The sequence below is a fragment of the Chenopodium album genome, chromosome 9, assembly GCF_948465745.1.
Source record: "Chenopodium album chromosome 9, dcCheAlbu1.1, whole genome shotgun sequence".
NCBI lineage: Eukaryota > Viridiplantae > Streptophyta > Magnoliopsida > Caryophyllales > Amaranthaceae > Chenopodium > Chenopodium album.
In genome coordinates, this window is record NC_137842.1 from 70,053,679 (window position 1) to 70,075,570 (window position 21,892).

Below are 21,892 nucleotides of genomic sequence, written 5' to 3' on the forward strand. Positions count from 1 at the left end.
CCCACTGTTGCTGGTTGCTGCCTGGCTGCCTGCCACTAAATTTACGAGTTAACTTGAATAAATCTTACTTATTTTTAATATTAATTTTTTATTTTGATTTAACATAAGGATGATAATATTCAAAAGGAGAAATATTAAAGCGACCAAAAGTGTATTTTATGTGACTTGTGCATTTCCTTTTTTTTTTTATTGTAATGTATTCTACAAAATGAAAATCTTAATGCTTTGGCTAACAAAATAAAATAGGGGAAGTGAAGAATCATAGAAATTGCTAAGTTGAATAGTTATTTGTTTGACACAAAAAAGGGAGGGGGGGCATTAATTTCAACTTCGTCAAAACATAGGGAGTAGGAAATAAATTAGCAAGAGTTGCCTTGGGCCCTTTTTCAATTAAAATTCATGGGAATTTTAACTTTTCATTGTTATATCCAAATAATTTACAGAGTATAAGAACTTCATTAGGGAAATTACTTTTCATTTCCTATGAAATATAACTTCGTCGCGACGTTTTGCAGGAGAATGGGGAGGGAGAGTTATCTCCCTCTAAGTCCCTTGCGTAGGGCCGTTCTCAGTCTGGTGTTTCCAGCCGTCGTTGCCGCGGTTCAGGGTTGTGTGGGGTTTGGGCTTCTCGGGCGGGTTCCTGCGGGTCGGGCTTTCCTGTACGGTGGTTTGTGGGTTGGGTTGGTGAACCTCGGTGCTTGGATGGTGGTTCTCGGATTGGTTGCTGGGTCGTTTGCTAGGGTTTCGTTTGTAGTTCTCGTTTTTAATTTTCTGTCTGTTTCTTATTTTAGTCGTTGTGTGTGTTGTTCTTTAGGGTTTGTTATTTTTTCTTCTTGTGTGGTGCGTTTGTGTGCTATGGGGTGTGCCGATCTTCTGGTGCATGTTTTGAATCTGGTTTTTTGGCTATGGGGTTTTGGTTTGATCTTCTGTTGGTTTGGGCTGAAGGGTTATGCTTCCATTCTGGGGTCCGTGTTTGAATCAGAGATTGTATTGTCAATGGTGAAGTGTATGGCACCAAGTTTGATTTCTGGTCGAGGAGTACGGGATTATGAGTCAATGAAGGTTCACGTCAGAAAGTACAACATATTGCCAGACCCCCTTGCAAGAGGCTGCATAGGACAGCGTTATATGAGCCAAGGGTATTTCATAAAGTCATTTTGCGCGTGCAATTGTAGTTTCCTCTATTTCGAACTTGTAATTGGTTCTTTTGTCTTTGTATTGTTCGATTACGAATTTTTATGTAAGTGCCGTATGACTTATTATTAATGAATTTTAATCTCCCCCCTTCAAAAAAAAAAAAAAAAATATAACTTCATACGAGAACTTATTTTTCATGTTAACCGAACGAGACCTTATTGAACCCGAGAAGGCGGATTAAGGGTTTGTTCTCTTCATCTTATTTTCAGTTCAATTCATTTCAGCTCCAATAAGTTCAGTTCAACTCATTTCTTAATTTCCTTCTCTCAGTTTAGTTCAGTTCAGCTTAGCCAATCAGAATATTCCCTAAGATTAAACTTTGAACCCTTATTACTCTAGGGGAGACCGAAGAACTGACGATCCTTCCACTCGTTTAACTTTATGTAATTAATCATTAAACAACCATAAGATTATACTTTTTTGTATACTCCACTGATTTTTAAATTGTTTTTCTACTGGTATTTAAAAATTCAATTCAAATTAAATGAAAAAATGTACTCTCCTCTTTGGTTTGTTAGAAGTACAAAGCTCATAAAGAAGGCACATTATTAACGCATCACATTTATTTATACAATCCCCTATTCCCTTTTGAATTTGGTACATAATTTATCTTGAAAACATTTTCCTCGTAAAGTAGTCCAAAATTTATTCACCTAATAACTCCTGCACACTAAAACTACCGTGACCCCCCATTTCTCATTTACTCACTTCAACTACCCAACCTGCCCCTGCCCTTTCCCCTCCTGCCCGTTTCCCCCTTTTCTCTCTCCTCCTCCTATACCCACAATCCAACGGCCCACATTCAATCACCACCTCTTATCCCCAACCGTTGGATCCCCACAACATAGAAACACTCACCCAGGAAAATGACCATCCCCCTTCTCATTTTTTAAAATTAAAATTAAAAAATACGTGGCATTAGGATAGAGCCAGTCGCCAAACATTTGCCAATATAAGTAGCCCTCACCTCCCCCACACCCCTTCCTCCTTCTTTCTCACACCTAAAATATCTTCTTCATCTTTTTTTTTTTTTAATTCTAGTGAGAGAAAGTAAGAAAGAAAACCAGTCTACTCAAAAATGGAGGACCAAGGCGGAGAGAGGCTCAAGGGGACTGTCAAGTGGTTCAATGACACCAAGGGGTTCGGCTTCATCACCCCTTCTGAAGGCGGCGAAGATCTCTTCGTTCACCAGTCATCAATCCGATCTGAGGGGTTCCGTTCCCTCGGAGATGGTGAAGAGGTTGAGTTCATCATCTCAACTGGTGACGACGGTCGTACTAAGGCTGTTGATGTCACTGGTCCTAATGAAGGCCCCATCCAAGGATCCACTCGTCGCGGCGGAGGCGGCGGTGGTGGCGGTGGAGGGTATGGCGGTGGTGGTGAAGGAAGGAGATCTGGCGGTGGTGGATATGGAGGTGGTGGGTACGGCGGAGGAGGCGGTGGGTATGGCGGTGGTGGGTATGGAGGAGGTGGCGGTGGGTATGGCGGAGGAGGAGGCGGTGGTGGAAACTGCTACAGCTGTGGTGAGGCAGGACACATGGCGAGGGAATGTCCTAGTGGTGGCGGCGGAGGTGGAGGAAGGTACGGCGGAGGCGGCGGTGGCCGAGGAGGAGGAGGTGGTGGTGGGAACTGCTACTCTTGTGGAGGTGATGGACACTTTGCTAGGGACTGTACTGCTGCTCGTTGATGAATGATGATGAATTTAAATGTTTTAAGGTTATTATTATTATTGTTATGGTTGTTAATTAAGTATGTTGGTTTTTGTTATAGGGTTTAATGAGAAATGTCTGTGGGTTGAGTTGGGGTTTGGGAGAAAATATTTTGTGGGGGTTAAAGATGTATTTTCTCTCTAATTTTTATTATTACAACTAGTTTGTCGGCTATGGTGAATTAGGGTATGATAAGAAGGGTAGTAGGAGTCTTTTTAATTTTATCTACTTTTGAAGAAAAAAAAATCAAGAATGGAGATGTGTTTTAACAAGATATTTTAGATGAGATTGTGCTTTGTCATCCTTTTGATTGTTATAATCTCTGTTGAAAAATGTCAATATTAATGAAATATACTTCCTTCCCTTTTTTTTTTTTAAATATTTTATTCCTCGTTTATTTTATTTGTTTCCTTTGTTTTGGATTAATTGCTTGATTTTGTTCTGATTTTGTTAATGAACCATATTCATAGTATGGAATGCATTTTTTTGCTCAATATCTTTTTACTGTTTCTTTAAAAAAATGTTGATGTTGGAAATGGAGTATCCACGTAAGTTGGGACGGGTTTTGTTTTACTAATTTTGACCCAAAGAAAAATATGCAGATGGCTCAAAACTTGTAATTTGTATGAATTTAATTTGGCCAATTAGGGTTAATTGTTGATTGATTTACTTTAGTCTCTCCTATTTGTAAGCTCCAATTACTTTATTGCCTAAAATACCTTGCTTAATTAGTGGTAAGCCAATAAAGACATTGTATTATGTAATTGGCAATTTGACATAATCAAATAATTGTTCATCTTGAAAGAAGCAAATAATTTGGATTTTGAAATAGTGTTGTCTAGGTTGGAATTTGTACCGCATACAATATAGGCATATAGCTCTTCCCTTGAGGTTCCTATGTTGAAGAGTATACTTCGTATTAATAAACTTGAATGCTTGATGTAACGGAAAGACTAGATAGTCCATTTTCTAGGGAAGTATTCTATTCTTCTCTAATTAATTTTCTGCTTCAAAGATGTTAGTTTTGATTTTGAAATTGGTTTTTTTTTTTTTTTTTTTTTTTTTTTTGAAGAAATTGGTTTGTTGTTGTTGTTGAAACTTTTTTCCAAGAGTGACACACTTTGACTCTTAGCCTCCTAGGCGAGTCCTAGCAATCTATGAAAAGGTTTGTTACATTCGAGCAAAGCATGGAGCTACTGTGGAAGCATTTGCGTTTGATAATTACTATTACCTCCGTTTTTAAATACTTGCTCCATTTCTATTTTTTATACTATTCATTTATGTTACTTTGACTAAAATTTGTGATTTATAAGAAAGAAAAAATAGTCTTGTGGGACTTGTTAAAATCATATCAATAAATAGATTATTAATTTTCAATTGTTAGAATCTATACTTATTAATAACTAAAGATATTATTGATCAAAAATTAGCATTTGACGTGTCCAAGATGGAGTAAGTATTTAAAAACTGAGGGAGTATAACAGCAAATACTACCTCCGTTTTATATTATTTATAGTGAGAGAAAAAAATATCTAATTTAGAGGGAATTTCCAAATAATGGGCATCTTATCACTACTAGTATCATGCCATTTGTTCGTAGGACCATTGAAATGAGAACAAGAAACATTCATTCTAAATCATGAGTCCCATAGGAGTGTTGTAAAGAATCATGGAAATATGGAATGAGAGAGACTAGAGATAAGGATTGTATCACGTTTTACCATTGTAATACTACCTCCGTTACATATTATTTGCAACGATAAGGAAAAATATCTAATCGTTGCAAATAATATGTAACAGAGGTAGTAATATTTGATTACAAGCATCAAAAACTTCATTAAAACTATTTCCATAGTGTTTCGGATGTTAACTGTATTGTGCCACAGGTTGTTTAAAATTAGAAAAAAATTCTTGGTACATGTTTATGTCGTGTATATATCATGTATCTTGAAGACAAATATGTGACTGGTCAAAACGTAAAAGTAAGAAAACGAAAAGGATAAATAAACTGTGCTGAAATTTACTTATGCAAGTAATGTAACCACTATTTGAAAAACAGATAGCATATGCACTAAATAAACTACTAGTACTCCGTAATAAAGGAAGAAGAAAATACGGAAGATTGGAGAAAATCTTGAAAGGACAAGGAAAAATGGATATGAAAGACTGGTCAAAGGGAAGAAGACAAATATACCCTATCAATTTGGGGGAGCTATGAATGCGCACTATGAATGCATGTCAGTATGCCACCACCCCTCAACTGATACACATACAATCATTGTATGTGGTCCTATATACAACACCATTATAAATTTGACACATTACTAAAAAAGGGAGAAAACTAGGAGTCAAATATAAATTGAATTCAAATGGAACTTGGACCCATAATTCTAGCCAATAAAAACATGAAAAATTAAGATTGTATGTAGGGATCACATACAACCATTGTATGTGTAGCCTTTACCGCTGCGAACAAAGTGCGACCATATCCTATTTTTGTGTGTGACACAAAAACTGTGTCTTCGTCCATCTTTTTACTTACGACAATTACTATAGACTATAGTCAATGTTAATAATATCAACCCAAATTATTTGACACCACTAAACAATTATTACAGAGTAGTGTATAATCTCTGTGTTATTTAACACCCCATCATAATAGTTTGTCTATTTTATTTTTATTATATTAATATTGATCAAAACTAAAGTATTTATTTATACGGTGTTATAATACTCCACCTAAACGTACTTTTTAATTACTACTATACGGTGTTATGAAAAAAAAAAAATGGCATTAGCCATAGCTGCTTAAAGGAACATACTAGCTATAGGTCTATAGCTATTCTTTTTTTCTTTTGAGATTAAAGGATTATTCAATAAAAAAAAATATATAGTTATAAAGATAGATAATTAATCCATGAGTTTCATGGTTGTACAAGTATTCGATAGAGTAGTTATTGACTAGCTTAGCTATAACATATAAAAGATTTAAAAGAATAAAAAAATAAATCCCCTTAACACTATAGATAAAAATAAAGTTATCCTTGTTACTATATTATCAATCACTGAAATTTTATATTATTCACTAAAAGCAATTAAAAAACTAATGTAATGTATTAAATTAATTATTCAATATACTTTTCAATAATAGTTTCAACCACTAACTATTTTTGTGTTACTACAAAGTCTTCCATACTAATGAATCTATATACTTTTCATTAGTTTCAACCACTAACTATTCTTGTGTTACTAATACTACTCACCAAGGTATATAGATCACATTGGTCAACATTCTTTGTAACTAAGACATCAGTCAACTATAAAAAGAAAAAGTTTACAACTCACTTGCATGAGATAATTAAAAATTTTCCTGAATATAGATGGAAGTAGCCTTGAAACCTTTAATTTACTCTTGATGCATTGTATCATTATCCCCTAATAGAAAGCATGCTAGCATTTGTTGCAACTTGCAAGCACAAGTCATTGATGAAATTTTCACATCACCTACATAAAGAAATATGTTAATTTAGCAAAATGTATAAAATGAGTATTTTGACATGTAATCCGTAATTGTGATAAATAATCTAAGGAGCGAGAGGTGGAGCCGTGGAGTGTATATGCATGATAAGAAATTAGTTACTCACTTCCTCCATATGTAAATTAGGCTAAAAAACTTTTTAGGGTTTGTTCACATTTATTGAACTGAGATAAGTTGAACAGATTGGAGCTAAACTAAATTGAATATTTTATAAGAGAAGAAAATTAGGAGCTAAACTAAACTGACTGGAGCTGAATTAAGCTGAAATTAAGTTGAAGTGAACAAACCCTTCATAATAATAAATTGTAATAAAGCAAAGCGTATATAACATTTAAAAAATGATTCAAAATGAGAAAAAATATACTCCTCCGTTACAGGTTATGTACAATAATTAAACATTTTCCTTCTCTACTTTATGTCAAATCGTTGCACATAATCTATAACGGAGGTAGTATTTATAAAACGGATAAAATACAAGGTATACAACTATACATGTACTGTATTAAAGCTATTGCTACTCTTAATCAATGATGGTTGACGTTAATTACATAGGGTTTGTTTGATGATGACAAAAAATGATGTTATTGGATAATTGGTTGTCAAACATGTCATGACTAATGAGATGATTGGTCATCAAGAAGAGCTCATGACAATTGACAAGTGTCACATCTCAAATAACATTGAAGTTTTAAGTTTATTTACAGTATTTTTCTTTTGTTTATTTTAATTAGTTTATGGATAAGGGAAAAGAATCAGCTAGGTCACTACTCCTATAAAAGGCCAAGGTATCATTAAAGATGAATACTCCCGAACAACTTAGCTAGAATGCCCACTCATTTTGTAGTTTGTAGTGTAGTAGTGTAGTGTTCGAATCCTTTTGCCCATAGTTTAGTATGTGGCACTGGGCCGCTGACCAACTGTGGGATGCCCACTCAATTTGTAGCAGCTCCTAATTGGTTCCAACTTTTCAATTTTTATACTTCCTCCTCTCTTTTATTACCAAGTATCTTTTAATTTTTATTTTGATTTTTAATGTACATATATAACTATTAATAGTTGATACGGAGTAGAAATCATAAGATGTTTGTTTGTTAGGGCTTGTCCTCTCTAGCTGAATCTCATTTTAGTAGTTCAACTCAATAAATGAGAACAAACCTTTAAGATTAAAAAAAATTCATTAAAACAAATTTAATAAGAAATTGATTAAAAAATATACAAAGTAAAATAATTAAAGTTTTTACTAAATCATCCTCACTCCTTAGTAAAGTGAATGAATGAACAATGTAACGCCCTAACTCTAACATCTAACCATACCCAATTCATAAGAAGTTTTAATGATTAATTATTGTTTCGTAACAATTCTTTATCGATATATTGTTTTTTTTTTTTTTTTTAAATGAAAAAACAAGCTTAGAAAAATGATGCTGATTCTTCCTACAATTGATGCTATTTTTTTATTTTTTTTTATTTTTTAAAAGTATTAAGTGAATATAATGGTTGTGGGATCAAATAAAAGTATAGATGGGTCTAGTCCATTAATAGTGGCACGCATCAAAAACAGATAAGATGCTCTTCTTACTTACTGTGTGATTGAGCACCCTGTTCTGGAATGAAATTGGATTTCCAATTTATAGCTGATTTGTCACATCTTCTCTGTCGTGTATTCAAGAGTTCCAAAGTGTTACTACCTGATATAACTCCCCTTTTAAGTAAAAATAAATGACCTAGGTTTTCTAACCTCTTTTGTCATGTTTTCAAGAGTAAGATAATTTAGTTCGGATTCAAGTTGGATTGGATTTCAAATTTTCAATGATATAGTAGTCTTGATCCAAGCATCATTTGCTGTTGCCATGTTAATCAATTCATATTATATGTAACAATAAGTACTGTAACAATAAAAGGGGTTTAAAATGCTGATGCAAGGGCTAGCTTAATGTTTTACATAAGTAGTACTGTAATTTATAATGATCCTACTTGTATTAAAATTGATTATTACTAATATAAAATATTTTTACATATCAAAATTGTTTGAACTTAAGCTAAATATGACAATCTGAGCCATTCACTAAAGGTTAAACCACTCTTGTAAATCGAATAGTGAATACCCAATATATTGGTGATCAATGTGATACTTGCCTAACCTTGAGTGGAATAGCTCTAAGCATCAAACTCTCAAGGTTAACCTTGAGTGCAGGACCCTGTAATGTAACACATGAACGTATGTGACTCTTGGAGAGTTCAGAGTTGAACAGATCAAGAAAGGGTTAGCTTCACAATTTTACTAACTAATTGACTATCAACATACAAGTAACAGTTTTTATTACTGGTAACTTACTACTCCGTCCTTTTTTTTTTTTGTAAGGACCAGACTTTTCATAAGAGAGGAGAATTAGGGATTAGGGAAATCCTTTATACATTGAGTTTGGAATGTTTCGACCTTAACCTCATGCCTAGTAGTATCTATTATCTAACGAGTATTTGAATAAATAAATAGTTATACTTTGTTAATTTTTTTTGAAGTGAGAATAAGCTATATTAAAATATACAGTATACATTCCCTCAAAAAAAAAAAAAAAAAAAAAAAAAAAAAAAAAGGTATGCAGTATACACCAAACCTTTCTGCAAAATTAATCAAGCCCTTGGGCGTTCTACTGAAAGCCCATTTTTTTTACTTCGTTGAGTTGAAGCCCATTAATAGAGACCAACGCAAATAATGAAACTTTATGGGCTAGCTAGTTCGACCCAGTAATAATAACAGTATGGCTAGAAAACACTTTTCGTTGTAACTAAAAGGTCATGCATGTTCTTTACTTTATTAAGCCACAATTTTATGATGTATGATGTTGCCCTCACGAGAATTCAAACCATGTGTATGGGCATGAATTCGCAAAATAATAACAGGAAACTACAAAAAAAACTTTTTTTTTTTTTTTTTTACTAGAACTAAAAAAATCCTATTGAAATAAAAGATGATAAATTGGTGGATTTACGTTAATAGTCTTAATACTCAACATTCGAAATTCTTCTTATACCCCGTATCATACAAGTTAAATGAAGTACTTTAGCTCATCAACTATTTAAATATGATTTAATAAGAGTAAAAGTGGAGGCTAGATGGAGTAGTTTATTCGAGCAATTAAGATTGTAGGTAGAGCAAAGATCAGATAGCATATCCATTTATGGAGAAGCTAGAGTACAATACTCATTGCAAAATTAAATACTCATATTTAATTTCATACAAGCGATTATCAAAATCATAACAAACATTTCTAAACTACAAATTTCCTCTTTCTAACTCATTTCTCAAACATCTCAAGCCATACACCTTTAACCCTAAGAACTCAAGTAGCTCATTGTTGGGCACATTTTTGAGTATAAGGCGAAGACTCGAGGCTAATGGCAAACCAAAGACTCCACATCATGTATATTGCCTCTAATCACTATACCACTTTGGGTGGCCTTGAACTAACTCGTAAGGCACGCACGTAATTGACTTGATCATGTCGTAGCAAAATCGATCAAAGACGATGAGCAAGGTGGTGGGTGTGGTTAGCCGGTGAAGGGGGAAGACCGGTGACATTGGCAACCTTTGGTGAAGGGCATTGGTAGCATTTAGTAAACAATCCGAAGGTGTCAATTTGGTGAACAAAATTGATCATACTAGCCCATCCACCAAACCCAAACCCTACCACAAGCACCCATCCTACCACAAAAATATTAAAGGCAAATGCTCCTGTCCATCTTCCTAAAAATTTGGGCGGTTGCTCCACTGCATTCTGTATAAATCGTTGTTTGCCATTCCGTTAGTACAATAATATAAATACTTACATAGCTAACATAAAACATTATAAACTTGTAACAATTCACTTTATTTTATACCGATCCACTCTATCACTAGTCCTTTATAGTTAAAAGTGTTACTGTATTATATTATTGACTCTCTCTATACACTTGTAATGTTTTACATAATTTTATATCGATTTACTCTGTCACTAATGCTTTATAGTTAAAAGTGATACTGTATTATATTATTGACGCTCTCTATACTTATACATTGTATTAGTTATATACTTTCGATATAGGTATTAAAAAACATATGGAAATATACCTCTCGGGCAGCAGCAGAACGGAAGGTGAACATGTGAGCAAGGGCAGGGATGATGTAGACGGTGAAGCTAACAAGGAGTGATCCAACGGCGGAATTGATGGGACCGAAGAAGGGGAAAATGATGGCCAAGAACCATATTGGGATGACCACGGGCAACCTCGCCGCTGCCCGTTTACACATGCTCTTACAATCATGCAATCCTATTGCCTTCTCCCATACGAAATACAAGGGTGTGCATGCAAACCCAAAGGTTATAAACTGCATTGTTACATGTTTTAAGAATTGTCAATATAAATCAATTTACGGTTAATTAAGGCATATATAGATCAATTAAATTATTTGAAGCAATGATAGTATATCAAGGAAAATGTTCATGCCTGATGGATGAGCATGAGGATGACAGCCATGTCACGGAATGGAGACCGAGGAAGGAGAGAAAAGGCGTTAGAGTGATCAAGAAGCATGTCTCCAAATGCCCAATACACTGCTGATGCTGAGGGCAGAGTCAATGTCATCACATATAGAGTTGCTAGTAAATATATGGCCTTGAACTTTTGTGGCTTCCACATTGCGTGCATTACCTCCCTACATTACACCAACCAAAATTTAATCAATCAAACTAGTTCGCCGATCCTTACATATTACGGAGTACTTATTAGAATTCCATTTTATACTAAATCAGCATCATCAAGACATATACTTATGTACGTATACTATTTTGATATTCACAATATAATGTCACTTCGTATTTCTCTTGAATCTAATAGAACCCCGTATTAAAATGTTAGTTTAACAATAAATAAAACCAAATAACAATAGCCCATAAACATATGAAATTGGCTAGCTGTATCTGAAAAAAAAGCAGAGAATTCAATAATATGATATCTGAGTGTCATCAGGATTCAGCAATAGCATATTCTATACTCCCTATCAAACAGAAGGTAAAAATAAAAGTGAACAAAGGATGAAAACAAGGGTGAATCTTAGTTGGACCCCATATTTATAAGTTACTGGTACTGTAAATTGAAACCATGATAAAAGTAACAGCTAATCCGCTAAATAAGCTTTAAACCTGAATGGAAAAGAGCCTTTACTTTCTACAGTACATTTAAGATTGAATCTGCAGAAAATAAATAATTGTCCTCAGCAAAAGGTTAAAAACTTAACAAAAGCACTACCCTTTTTCCTTAGCACGCCATACTATATTCATGTAAATTTTTTCCCTCGTATTTTACCCCTACTTTTTACCTTATGTTTTTGCAATGGACATTTTATTACCAGTATTTTTTTTTTTAATGAAGATAAGGATTGGTCATTACATGATAACATAGTCAGAAAATGTCTATACAAAACGGTGAAAAGTCATTTTCATTATTTTTTTTAATGTACAAGACAGATTTGCCCCTTATATAAAACTACTAAAAAGACAGATTTGCCCTTGGGTCAAACAATTGGGATTTTTATAATTTTTGAAAGACAAGAAAATAGGGTAGAATGAGAGTTTGTCTTACACAGTAACAGCATGTCCTCCAAACGTGTAGAGAATGTTTGTGGCCCCTGTAAAATACAACACCAACTTGGTCGGCCCTGAGTGCTTCACACCTTCCACCTAATCATATTTTTAATCACATATTAATCACCATATAATATACGATTAGAGTTATATTACCAAGGTTATTTTGCATAGTTTAGTAGTAAAATATATGTTCACTGCCTACATTGGGTTGGATTTTACGCAAGATTAGAGACTAATCGCGACATATACATGGGGGTTAAAACTAATTAATCCAAAAACGATTGCAGGTTGCGGCACGTGATTTGATCACATGGGTTTTGGCTAGTGCATGGTATCCCATGCAAGTATGTAACCAATCAACATTGTATTGTTTATACAAACTCTAGAATTAAACATATGAAGTACTATTGTTTGGTTGAACCTTTATTCATTTGTTGGAGATTAGATTATTATTAGAAGTTTAAGTGTTTAACTAACCATTAGATTAGAAAAATACAAGTTAATAGGACATATGGAAAGTAAAAGCATGCATAAGTTCCATTGTAAAAAAGAAAAATAAAATTACTAATTAGAAATTAGGCTCCTAATTAATGGGATTGCTTTTAGACAAAGCACATGATTGGTCGGGTAACATGTTGATTAGTAATGGAAATATCACATGGAAACGTTGTCTTAAGCTTTTTCTAAGGCGGCCAAGGATAGGTGTTGCTTTTGTCACATAATAAGAAATAATGCATAGTAAACTATTGATTAACTTTACTTGTAACATAGATTATGAGTTGCAATTAGCTAGATTCCATATCGTAGACAAGGATGGGAAAGCATAATGATATACTCGTATTATATAGGATTATTAAACAATAAGTGGAAATTTTATTATATACTCTATACAAAAGCGTTATAAACATAATTTTAGTGTCTAAAAGTAATAGATGTACGTATTTTACAATATTTTGAAAGTTATTGGTGCATATCCTTAGACAACAATAATTTATACTACATAATTGAATTCAAAGTACACTTTAACTACGAGGAAAGGAGATTTTTGTGTATATATACATAGTTTATTGGTAATTATAAGTTCATACTTCGTATATAACAAGTTGATAATGTGACAAATAATTTTAACGGGAGTACCTGGCCATGAAGAATGGATGCAATGGTAAGATACCAAGCAGTGTAGGTGGTCATGATTAATCCAAGGAAGGACCAAATTCTGTAGTTATGAAAAGAAGGAATAAAGACGGTAGTAGCACAGCACGCCCCAAAAATGTAGGTCCAAGTTCTCTTGTCCAGATTATCATTTATATAGTATATGTTGCTGCAAATATTATTCAAATCAAAAGAGATTAGTAATAATCAATTACAAACCCTACTTAATTATTGCCATAAATCATGGCTCAGACAAATTTATACTCATCAATTAGTATATAATTAAGAGAGTACTATATTATGTAGGTAGATACCAAAGGGAGGTAAAATACAAGCTAAGTTTAAAGCAATAAGATACCTTGCACAGGCAATAAGTTGAATGACAGATCCAAACAAAAGAAATGTGCAATTAAATGCCAATCCAACGTTCCTCCAATGTTTCCCTAGTAATCCATCTAGCACCTCAAACCACTGCATTAACAAAATTATTTAATCTCATTAAATTTAAATTAATTACTATTAATATATATAATCTACCATTTAATTTTGTTAAAAATGAATAATATATGGACATTAATTAAATACATACCTGAATGACATGATTTCTAAAATCAACCTTTTCTCTTTCCTTCCTAGTTCTATACTCAACATAGAGGATGCTAATAAGATAAGCAGTCCAACTGCCTAAAATACCATAAAATACTTGAAATAATATTCCTGATAACATCCCTAGTTGTGAAAATGAGTATGGTAGTGTCAACAACACTTGTGCCACCTGCAACAACAACACATATCGAAGTTTCATCATAGAGGTTCAGATGTACGCAACCTTATCCATGCTGGGAATTGAAAAGGGACTTTACCTGATTAGAGGCACAACTAAACCAAGCGTCATAAGTGGAGCCACCGTGCCAAAGGAGGTTAGAAAGGGCGGTTTTGAAGCTCGAAGGCTTAGCTTCATCCTTCTCCATTTCAATGTAGTTGGCTATAATCACAGTCTCAACTTCTTTCTCCTTGTCTACACCATTAGCCATGTTGATATTAATAACAAAGTGTCCCTTCAAAATGTGTATTGTTCTCTCTTTTTACTCTAACTTATTGTAAATCCCCCTTTTTGTTCTTGTAACTTGTGGTGTTGTAGAAAATATAAAAGATATTTGTTGGGTTTTGGTTAGGATTTAGGAAGGTGAAAATAGCATGGAGTTGAGGAATTTATGCTTAGGATACAAGGTATTTATACAAGACATCCCCCTTCTAAAAAGGTGTAAAGTTTTTGTCTTTGCTAAAACATTTTTGGGCATCTTCATTAAAAGAAAAAGATAAAAGAAATTCAATATATTATATGATGTGATATTATTAATTATTATTGTATGTATTAAACCTGTAAAGGTTTCGTTGGTTTTGACTAATACTGTGGTCTTCGAGCTTAGTTCGAAGATTGTTTACTTAGGGAATAAAAATAAAATAAAATTGAGATTTTTAAGAATTAATTTTGTCTCATTGCATAAAATTTAAAAACATAATCATAGGGAGTAATACCAAATTTCGGATGATAATTAAGTGAGCGTGAGTGGTTTCTCCGCACGAGCGGGTCTCCCGCTTCCCGAGCCCTATCATTATGTTTCTCATTTTATTTGCTTAAATTAAACATGCATATTACTGTTATTATTGTACCCTCATCTCTTATTATCTTTGATTAACCAAAAATAAATACTTGTATAATCTGCAATGTTGAAGAAGTGTATAAGAAAATAAAATACTTCGTACATTGAAGTAATAAACTATGCTTATAGAAAAATAAATTCAGTAATTGATAATTATATCATTTAGTTATATGACGTACAATTCAAGTTAATAGGATTCAACAAAAAAATTACACTTCATAATTATAATTTGTATGTAACGAAGAAAATTAACTTTCACTCTAAAAAATCACCAAATTCTAACAAGTTTGGCATTTAGCTACTACTTAATATGTTTGTGCTTCTTCGAGCTAAAATATACATTATTCAAGAGGTTTAACAATCACACATAGGGTCTGTTCTCTTCAGCTTAATTTCATTTCATTTCAGTTCTTAATTTCCTTCTATCATAAACAATTCAGTTCAGCTCAGTCTAGTTCACTTCGATTCAGTTCAGTTCAGCTCAACTTGGTTTAGTAAATGAGAACATACCCTATAATTTTCTATGAATTAATTAGGTCAAAATCATAAACGGTAGAAATCCAATGGCCATGATAAAGCCATGAGAACATCAATCTTTAGTTTTAAACACATTATAATTATAAATTCACAATAATGAACAAAACAATAAAATAAATTATAGGCGTTGTCTTTTAACTTATTTTGATTTATGTACTCTATTATATGAACTTGTGAGTACATTTGAACTAGAAGTTATTGTATTTGAATTTTAACACATTGTTCACAATCAATCAATATGTTTGATTTCTATGATAAAGATTTAAGAAGCCTTAAACTTTGATATTCTTTGAAACAAATCTAACTAAAGTGTCTTATAGTATTAAGTGATGTTGATCATATTAAAGTATTCCCAAATTGATTAAGTTGTCTTCCCAACGTCCACATAAGACAAATATATATGATACGTAATAATGACATCATTAGCTAAACATAAAAACACAAAATGGAGTACTCCATATATATATATATATTACTAAAACTTAATTAGGATAATCATGAAGTCCATTATAAAGATTACAATAAGGGAACAAATAAAAAGGGGATTAGAAGAACAAGGTAATTAAATTAAAATAAAACTAAGGAAGACAAAATAAAGAAAGGGTAAAATGGGAAAAGAAAAGGTAAGGGATTATAAGGAAGAGATCAAATAATACATATTCTTAAGTTAAGTAGACCAAATGATTGCAACAAAACGAGCGTGGTCGCTTTATAAGAATAACAAAGTTGCTTTAATCACATGCCCCTTTCTATTGGCCTTCACCCCATCCTTTCTGGACTCGGTTTGTAAACCCCACTTTGGCCTTCCCCATCACGGCCCAATATCCTATAACATAATCATCTTCATTTTCTACCTTCAAAAGGGAATTATCTTTTTTCAATTACTATTATTTTTAAAGAGTACTATAACAAATTATTACTATTAATTTTCAAGAATCAAGCATGCCTTTTTTTTTTTTCATTTTTGGATTGGTGTATGATGTGGGGTTGGATATGCTTAATTTTGATAATTCTTTGATAGGTTAATAAATAATGGTGATAATTCCTCTAATAGTAACTGTAATGCACCTGTTAGGTGATTCTGTGAAAATTTATCAACATCATTTATGATGTGATTATATGTTGTCAAGAACCTTATCACAATGCTCTCTATGCAATTTTCATTGCCAATGTAAAGTTGGTATTGAATAGTATTGAAAATTTATGTGCATAAAAAAACACGCGAGGTTTAGAGGTTGAGAAGTGAAGTACTTTGAACTATGAGATGTGATTTTGCTATTGCATGTTGTCCATCAAACAAACAATTCACCTTTTGGCTGTTGTTGCTAAATTCTCTATAATACATCGTAGCTAATATAAGGTTTTCCACATAAGTAAGGAGTTACTCTGTATTAGTTATTGTATCAATATTGAATATGTATATTGATATATTGTACATGTATTTAGAATTCATAATGGGTAAATATAGTGCATTGAAACAATTTTTAAAAATAGAAGCTTTATTTTTCTCATTTCTTTGACCAAGAAGATTCTCTAGTATTGGGTTGGAGATAAACTAGTTTATGCGAGCTGAAAACTTTGTAGGAAAATGAGGAAACAATTCCCTAACAAAAATAAAAAATGAAACAAAAAGCATTTTCAGAGTGGATGAAATCATGGTCCCAACTCTCGATTCAGAATTCCATTCTTTCAGAGTGGTGACTGGTGAGAGAGCCCAACTCTGAATGCTTTTCAGCAAAGGAAAACAAGCTCATTTCACCATTTATTTTATTTTTTTCAAAAATATTTATATGAACAAAAAAAAAAAAAAGCTGGAAATATGGTTTTAGAAAAGTGCATTTAGGAATAAATACAGTCAGCAAAATTACAAAAAGAAATTAACACTATGTATTTTGTGTGTACTAGAAATGCCCAAAAAAGTAATGGAAGAAAAACAGTAGTGAATTTGAAGGAGAAAAATTGTCCAAAAAAGTGTATACATTACTCACATTTTATATTGTTGTTCAAAGCTTTGTTTGGTTATTACTTCAACTTCAACTACTGGATTTCATTTGATAAAGACTTTAAAAGCATATTTGCATATTACATTTGACCATGAATACAATTTCTCATATCCAAACAAATAAGAATCTTGACATTTCTTTGACCGCAATTTTGAACTAGCTAGGTTATGTCACTCACATATCACATATGCTTACACTGTTACACATGTCTAATGCCTTTGAAAACAATCTAATGATCTATCCTTAATGTTCTTAGAATACTTTCAAACAATAACATTTGTGAAAGTTAAGTACAACAAATATATATATAAATGCACAGTGATTAGTTTTAGAAGAATCAGAAGTTAATTGGAAGATAAAGAAGTGACACACAAACTGTGAAATAGAGAAGTCGTCGGATTCATAATTATTTATTGAGCATTAAACTTGTGATATGAGAGAGGGAACGAGATATTACTTTGCATTGATGTTGTAACTATGCTACATACTATTAACATATGAAACAGGTCCATTATGAACACACATTAGTTTAACCTTGGCATGCATGCCCTTCCAAGTGCCTAGTGGCTTGCCTATTGAATGCCCTATGAACCTATATGTAACTGGTTGCACTATACGATGTAATCACTAATTTAACTCTAATGAATTTCGTTCATTGCTATTATAAGATATTCCATCAATTATTAACTGGTTTCATTCACTATTTCTTTCCTTTTCAAAATTAGTAAAAGAGAGCATCACTCATTAAGCTTTTGTTGTTACTTTCTAAAGATTTGGCGTTCTAGTGTTTCTTTTCATTCATTCTAATATTCTATATACTGTATTTTGGTTATATGCTTCAACAGTTCAACATATAATATTGGTTTTTGTATTGGGGTCTTGTGGATACCATATTAGGTGTTTTTAACATGCTTTAGGTATAACTTTTATTTTGATGTCAAAAGATGGACTTATATACTTATATAGTTATACGTATTGAGTTTCTATATATGGTTGTAGCTTCTACGTCGTTCCAACAAAAGATGGTGTTAAGAGTTGATTTTTTTCTTTGTTCACAATGCAACATATAGAATGTGAATTATGTGACAAGAAATCAATTAATGTAAATGAACATTGACTGATGACAATTATACATATACAATAATTAGCAAGTTTGCAACATAAATGCCTAATATAATTAAAAGAGTCGACTCATTGAATTGCGGTGAAACTTTAAAAAGTAATTCCCACTGGATACAGATTTTCAAGAAAATACCCTTGATTGAAATTACCCACTAGAAAAATTAATCATTTAACCTGCCATTTCATGAAATATCGGGCTAACCCTAATGAAATGCTAGTTAATTTGTGCATATATATTGTATGCGCATGTATGACAGGTCTGTACATTTATATTCTGTTACAATGTTATAAATTAGTCACATACTGTATGATTTTAACGCATTACTTTTAGCTTAACATTCTCTGATATTTCAGACTATAATGTCTTGCTTAGCAGTGCCCACTGCATGCTCAGTCCTGCTACACTAGCTGATTATATCATCAGATTATATGGGCTTCCACACACTTCGAATTGTGTGATGCCCTCAATTCTCAATCGAGTAGGGACTAGGGACTTAAGGAGTATGTTACAAGAAGTGATTCAAATTATTTGAACATGCTTTCCAAGGTAATGATATTAAACAGTGGTTTAGTTTTCTAATTTTCTCATATGAATGGTCGAGATTATATGAAGTAAAAGTGCACACACATTTAAATTATAGTTAGAGCTGTCAATTCGGGTAAACGGGTCAGGTAAGAGTGGGTCAGGTCAACTCGGGTCGGCTCAATTCAGATTAATTCCATAATCTATGCGGGTCGGGTTTGGGTTGGGTCAGGCTTGAGTCGGGTCATACTTCTTATCGGGTTTGGGTCGGGTTAATAACAGGTTGGGTTACATATGGGTAAGTTGAACAATAGGTCGGGTTTAATTTGGGTTTTTACGGGTTAAAACGGGTTAGGGTAATACTTGGGTTCGAGTTGAGTTCGGTTCAAGTCAATAATTTGGAGGTTAGAATCAGGATGGGTTATTCTCGGGTTTGAGTCGGGTTCGGTTCAAGTCAATAATTTGCGGATTATAATCAGGTCGGGTCATTTTCAAGTCGGGTCATTCTCGGGTTCAAGTCGGCTCGATTCAAGTCAATAATTTGAGGGTTATAATAAGGTTGGGTCATTTCCAAGTCGAGTCATTCTCGGATTCAAGTCGGGTTATGTTTCAGTCAATAATTTGCAGGTTACAATCAGGTCGGGTCATTTCCAAGTCAGGTCATATTCGGGGTCAACTAAATATAAATAGATAATTATAATTTTTATCAAGCTAATTATTTCCTTTGACTATAATATATATGGCAATATAATAGGGAACTTTAGTCTATAAGTTAGGAAGATAATTATCTCCTTTGACCATATTAGATGATGCTATATTTAACTCTTAAATTTGAGGATGATGCTCCTTTCTTTTGCTGGCCTAGACCGACTTAGTCTCCCAAGACAAAATGCTTTGATCAACAATAATAAGGTGGTCTAAATTACATTTAAGGTGATTTGAAATCGGGTCAGGAACAATTTGGGTTGAATTTAGGTCCGGTCAAAAACAAGTCGTGCTAATTTTGAGTCGGGTTAGTAATAGATCGGGTTGAATTTTTGGGTTGGGTAAGTAAATGGTAAAAATCGGGTCGGATCAATAACAAGTCGGATTGAATTTGGGTCAGGTCAATAACAAGTCGGGTTGATTTCGGGTCGGGTTTGTAACAGGTTGGGTTAAATTCGGGTCAGGTTAAGAACAAGTCGGGTTGAACTCAGGTCAGGTTAGTAACAAGTCGGGTTTTGACGGGTTAAAACGGGTTTGGATCAATTTCGGTAAAGTTGGGTTCGGTGCAAGTTAATTAAATTGGCCGTTGTAAACCGGTAAATCGGTGCAAGTTGTAAACCAGTAAATTGGTCATTTAAAAGCAAATTGAATGGTTCCACACACCCAATTGGACACCTGAAGGGTATTAGGGACCATGGTAAACATTTCGTCAATTTTTATTTTCGAGCGAAAAAGTAAAAAAATTCCAAAATTAAAGGCTAATATCCACGCTTTTTGAGAAATTTTGGAGGTTTCGGGGCTCGGTGTCGAAAAGTCTTGAAATTCTATGGGATACATCTCGGGGTCATATAATGTTGTTTGGAACCATATATGATCATTATTTGTGGTCATAAATGTTCGTGGTAGCCTTGAGTTAATAAAATCGGTACAAGTTGTAAGCTGGTAAATTGGCCGTTTAAAAGCAAATTGAATGGTTCCACACACCCAATTGGACACCCGGAGGGTATTAAGGATCATGGTAAACATTTCGTCAATTTTTATTTTCGGGCGAAAAAAAATAAAATAATTCCAAAATTAAAGGCTAATATCCACTCTTTTTGAGAAATTTTGGAGGTTTCGGAGCCCGGTGTCAAAAAGTCTTGAAATTCTATGGGATACATCTCAGGTCATACAATGCCGTTTGGAACCATATATGATCATAATTTGTTGTCATAAATGTTCGTGGTAGGCTTAAGTTAATGAAATCGGTGCAAGTTATAAACCGATAAATAGGTCGTTTAAAGGCAAATAGGATAGTTCCACCCACCCAATTGGACTAACGAAGGGTATAGGTGACCATCAGACCATGGTAAACATTTCTGCAATTATTATTTTCGGTCGAAAAAAAGTCTAAAAATTCCAAAATTAAAGGCTAATTATCCACGTTTTTTGAGAAATTTTGGAGGTTTCGGGGCCCGGTAACAAAAGGCTTTGAGATTCTAGGGAATACATCTTGGGGTCATATAATGTCATTTGGAACCATATATGATCACTATTTGTTGTCATAAATTTTCGTGGTAGGCTTGAGTTAATGAAATCTGTGCAAGTTGTAAACCGGTAAATTGACCATTTAAAGGCAAATTGGATGATTCCACCCACCTAATTGGACTACCGTAGGGTTAGGGACCATGATAAACATTTTGGCAATTTTTATTTTCAAGCGAAAAAAGTCAAAAATTTCAAAAATTGAAAGCTAATATCCACTTTTTTGAGAAATTATGAAGGTTTCGGGCCGATGTCGAAAAGTCTTGAGAATTAGGAAATACATATGGGGGTCATAGAATGCCGTTTGGAACCATATATGATCATTTTATGTTATCATAAATGTTCGTGGTAGGCTTGAAATAATGAAATCGGTGCAAGTTGTAAACCGGTAAATTGGCCGTTTAAATTCAAATTGGATGGTTCGACCTACCTAATTGGACTACCGGAGGGTATTAAATTAGGAACCATGTTAAACATTTCGGCAATTTTTATTTTCGGGCGAAAAAAAGTCGAAAAATTCCAAAATTAAAGGCTAATATCCACGCTTTTTGAGAAATTTTTGAGGTTTCAGGGCCCGATGTCGAAAAGATTTGA

General features: G+C 33.3%; 2 protein-coding genes across 2 annotated transcripts; one reads left to right on the top strand and one right to left on the bottom strand.

Annotated features, from left to right (window-relative positions):
• The first annotated feature begins 2,168 nt into the window (after positions 1 to 2,168).
• LOC145559070 (cold shock domain-containing protein 4-like) lies at positions 2,169 to 3,269 on the top strand. The gene has a single exon (XM_081620474.1). It carries the CDS (start codon positions 2,276 to 2,278, stop codon positions 2,882 to 2,884), a length of 609 nt encoding a protein of 202 aa, XP_081476600.1. The 5' UTR covers positions 2,169 to 2,275; the 3' UTR covers positions 2,885 to 3,269.
• A 6,324-nt stretch (positions 3,270 to 9,593) lies between these two features.
• LOC145559069 (auxin transporter-like protein 2) lies at positions 9,594 to 14,408 on the bottom strand. Its single transcript, XM_081620473.1, has 8 exons — positions 14,084 to 14,408; positions 13,810 to 13,995; positions 13,579 to 13,691; positions 13,206 to 13,389; positions 12,064 to 12,161; positions 10,930 to 11,137; positions 10,553 to 10,810; positions 9,594 to 10,220 (listed from the first exon to the last, which is right to left on the bottom strand). The coding sequence occupies exons 1-8, from the start codon at positions 14,252 to 14,254 to the stop codon at positions 9,963 to 9,965; spliced, it is 1,476 nt and encodes a 491-aa protein (XP_081476599.1). The 5' UTR covers positions 14,255 to 14,408; the 3' UTR covers positions 9,594 to 9,962.
• Between the last annotated feature and the right edge of the window lie 7,484 nt (positions 14,409 to 21,892).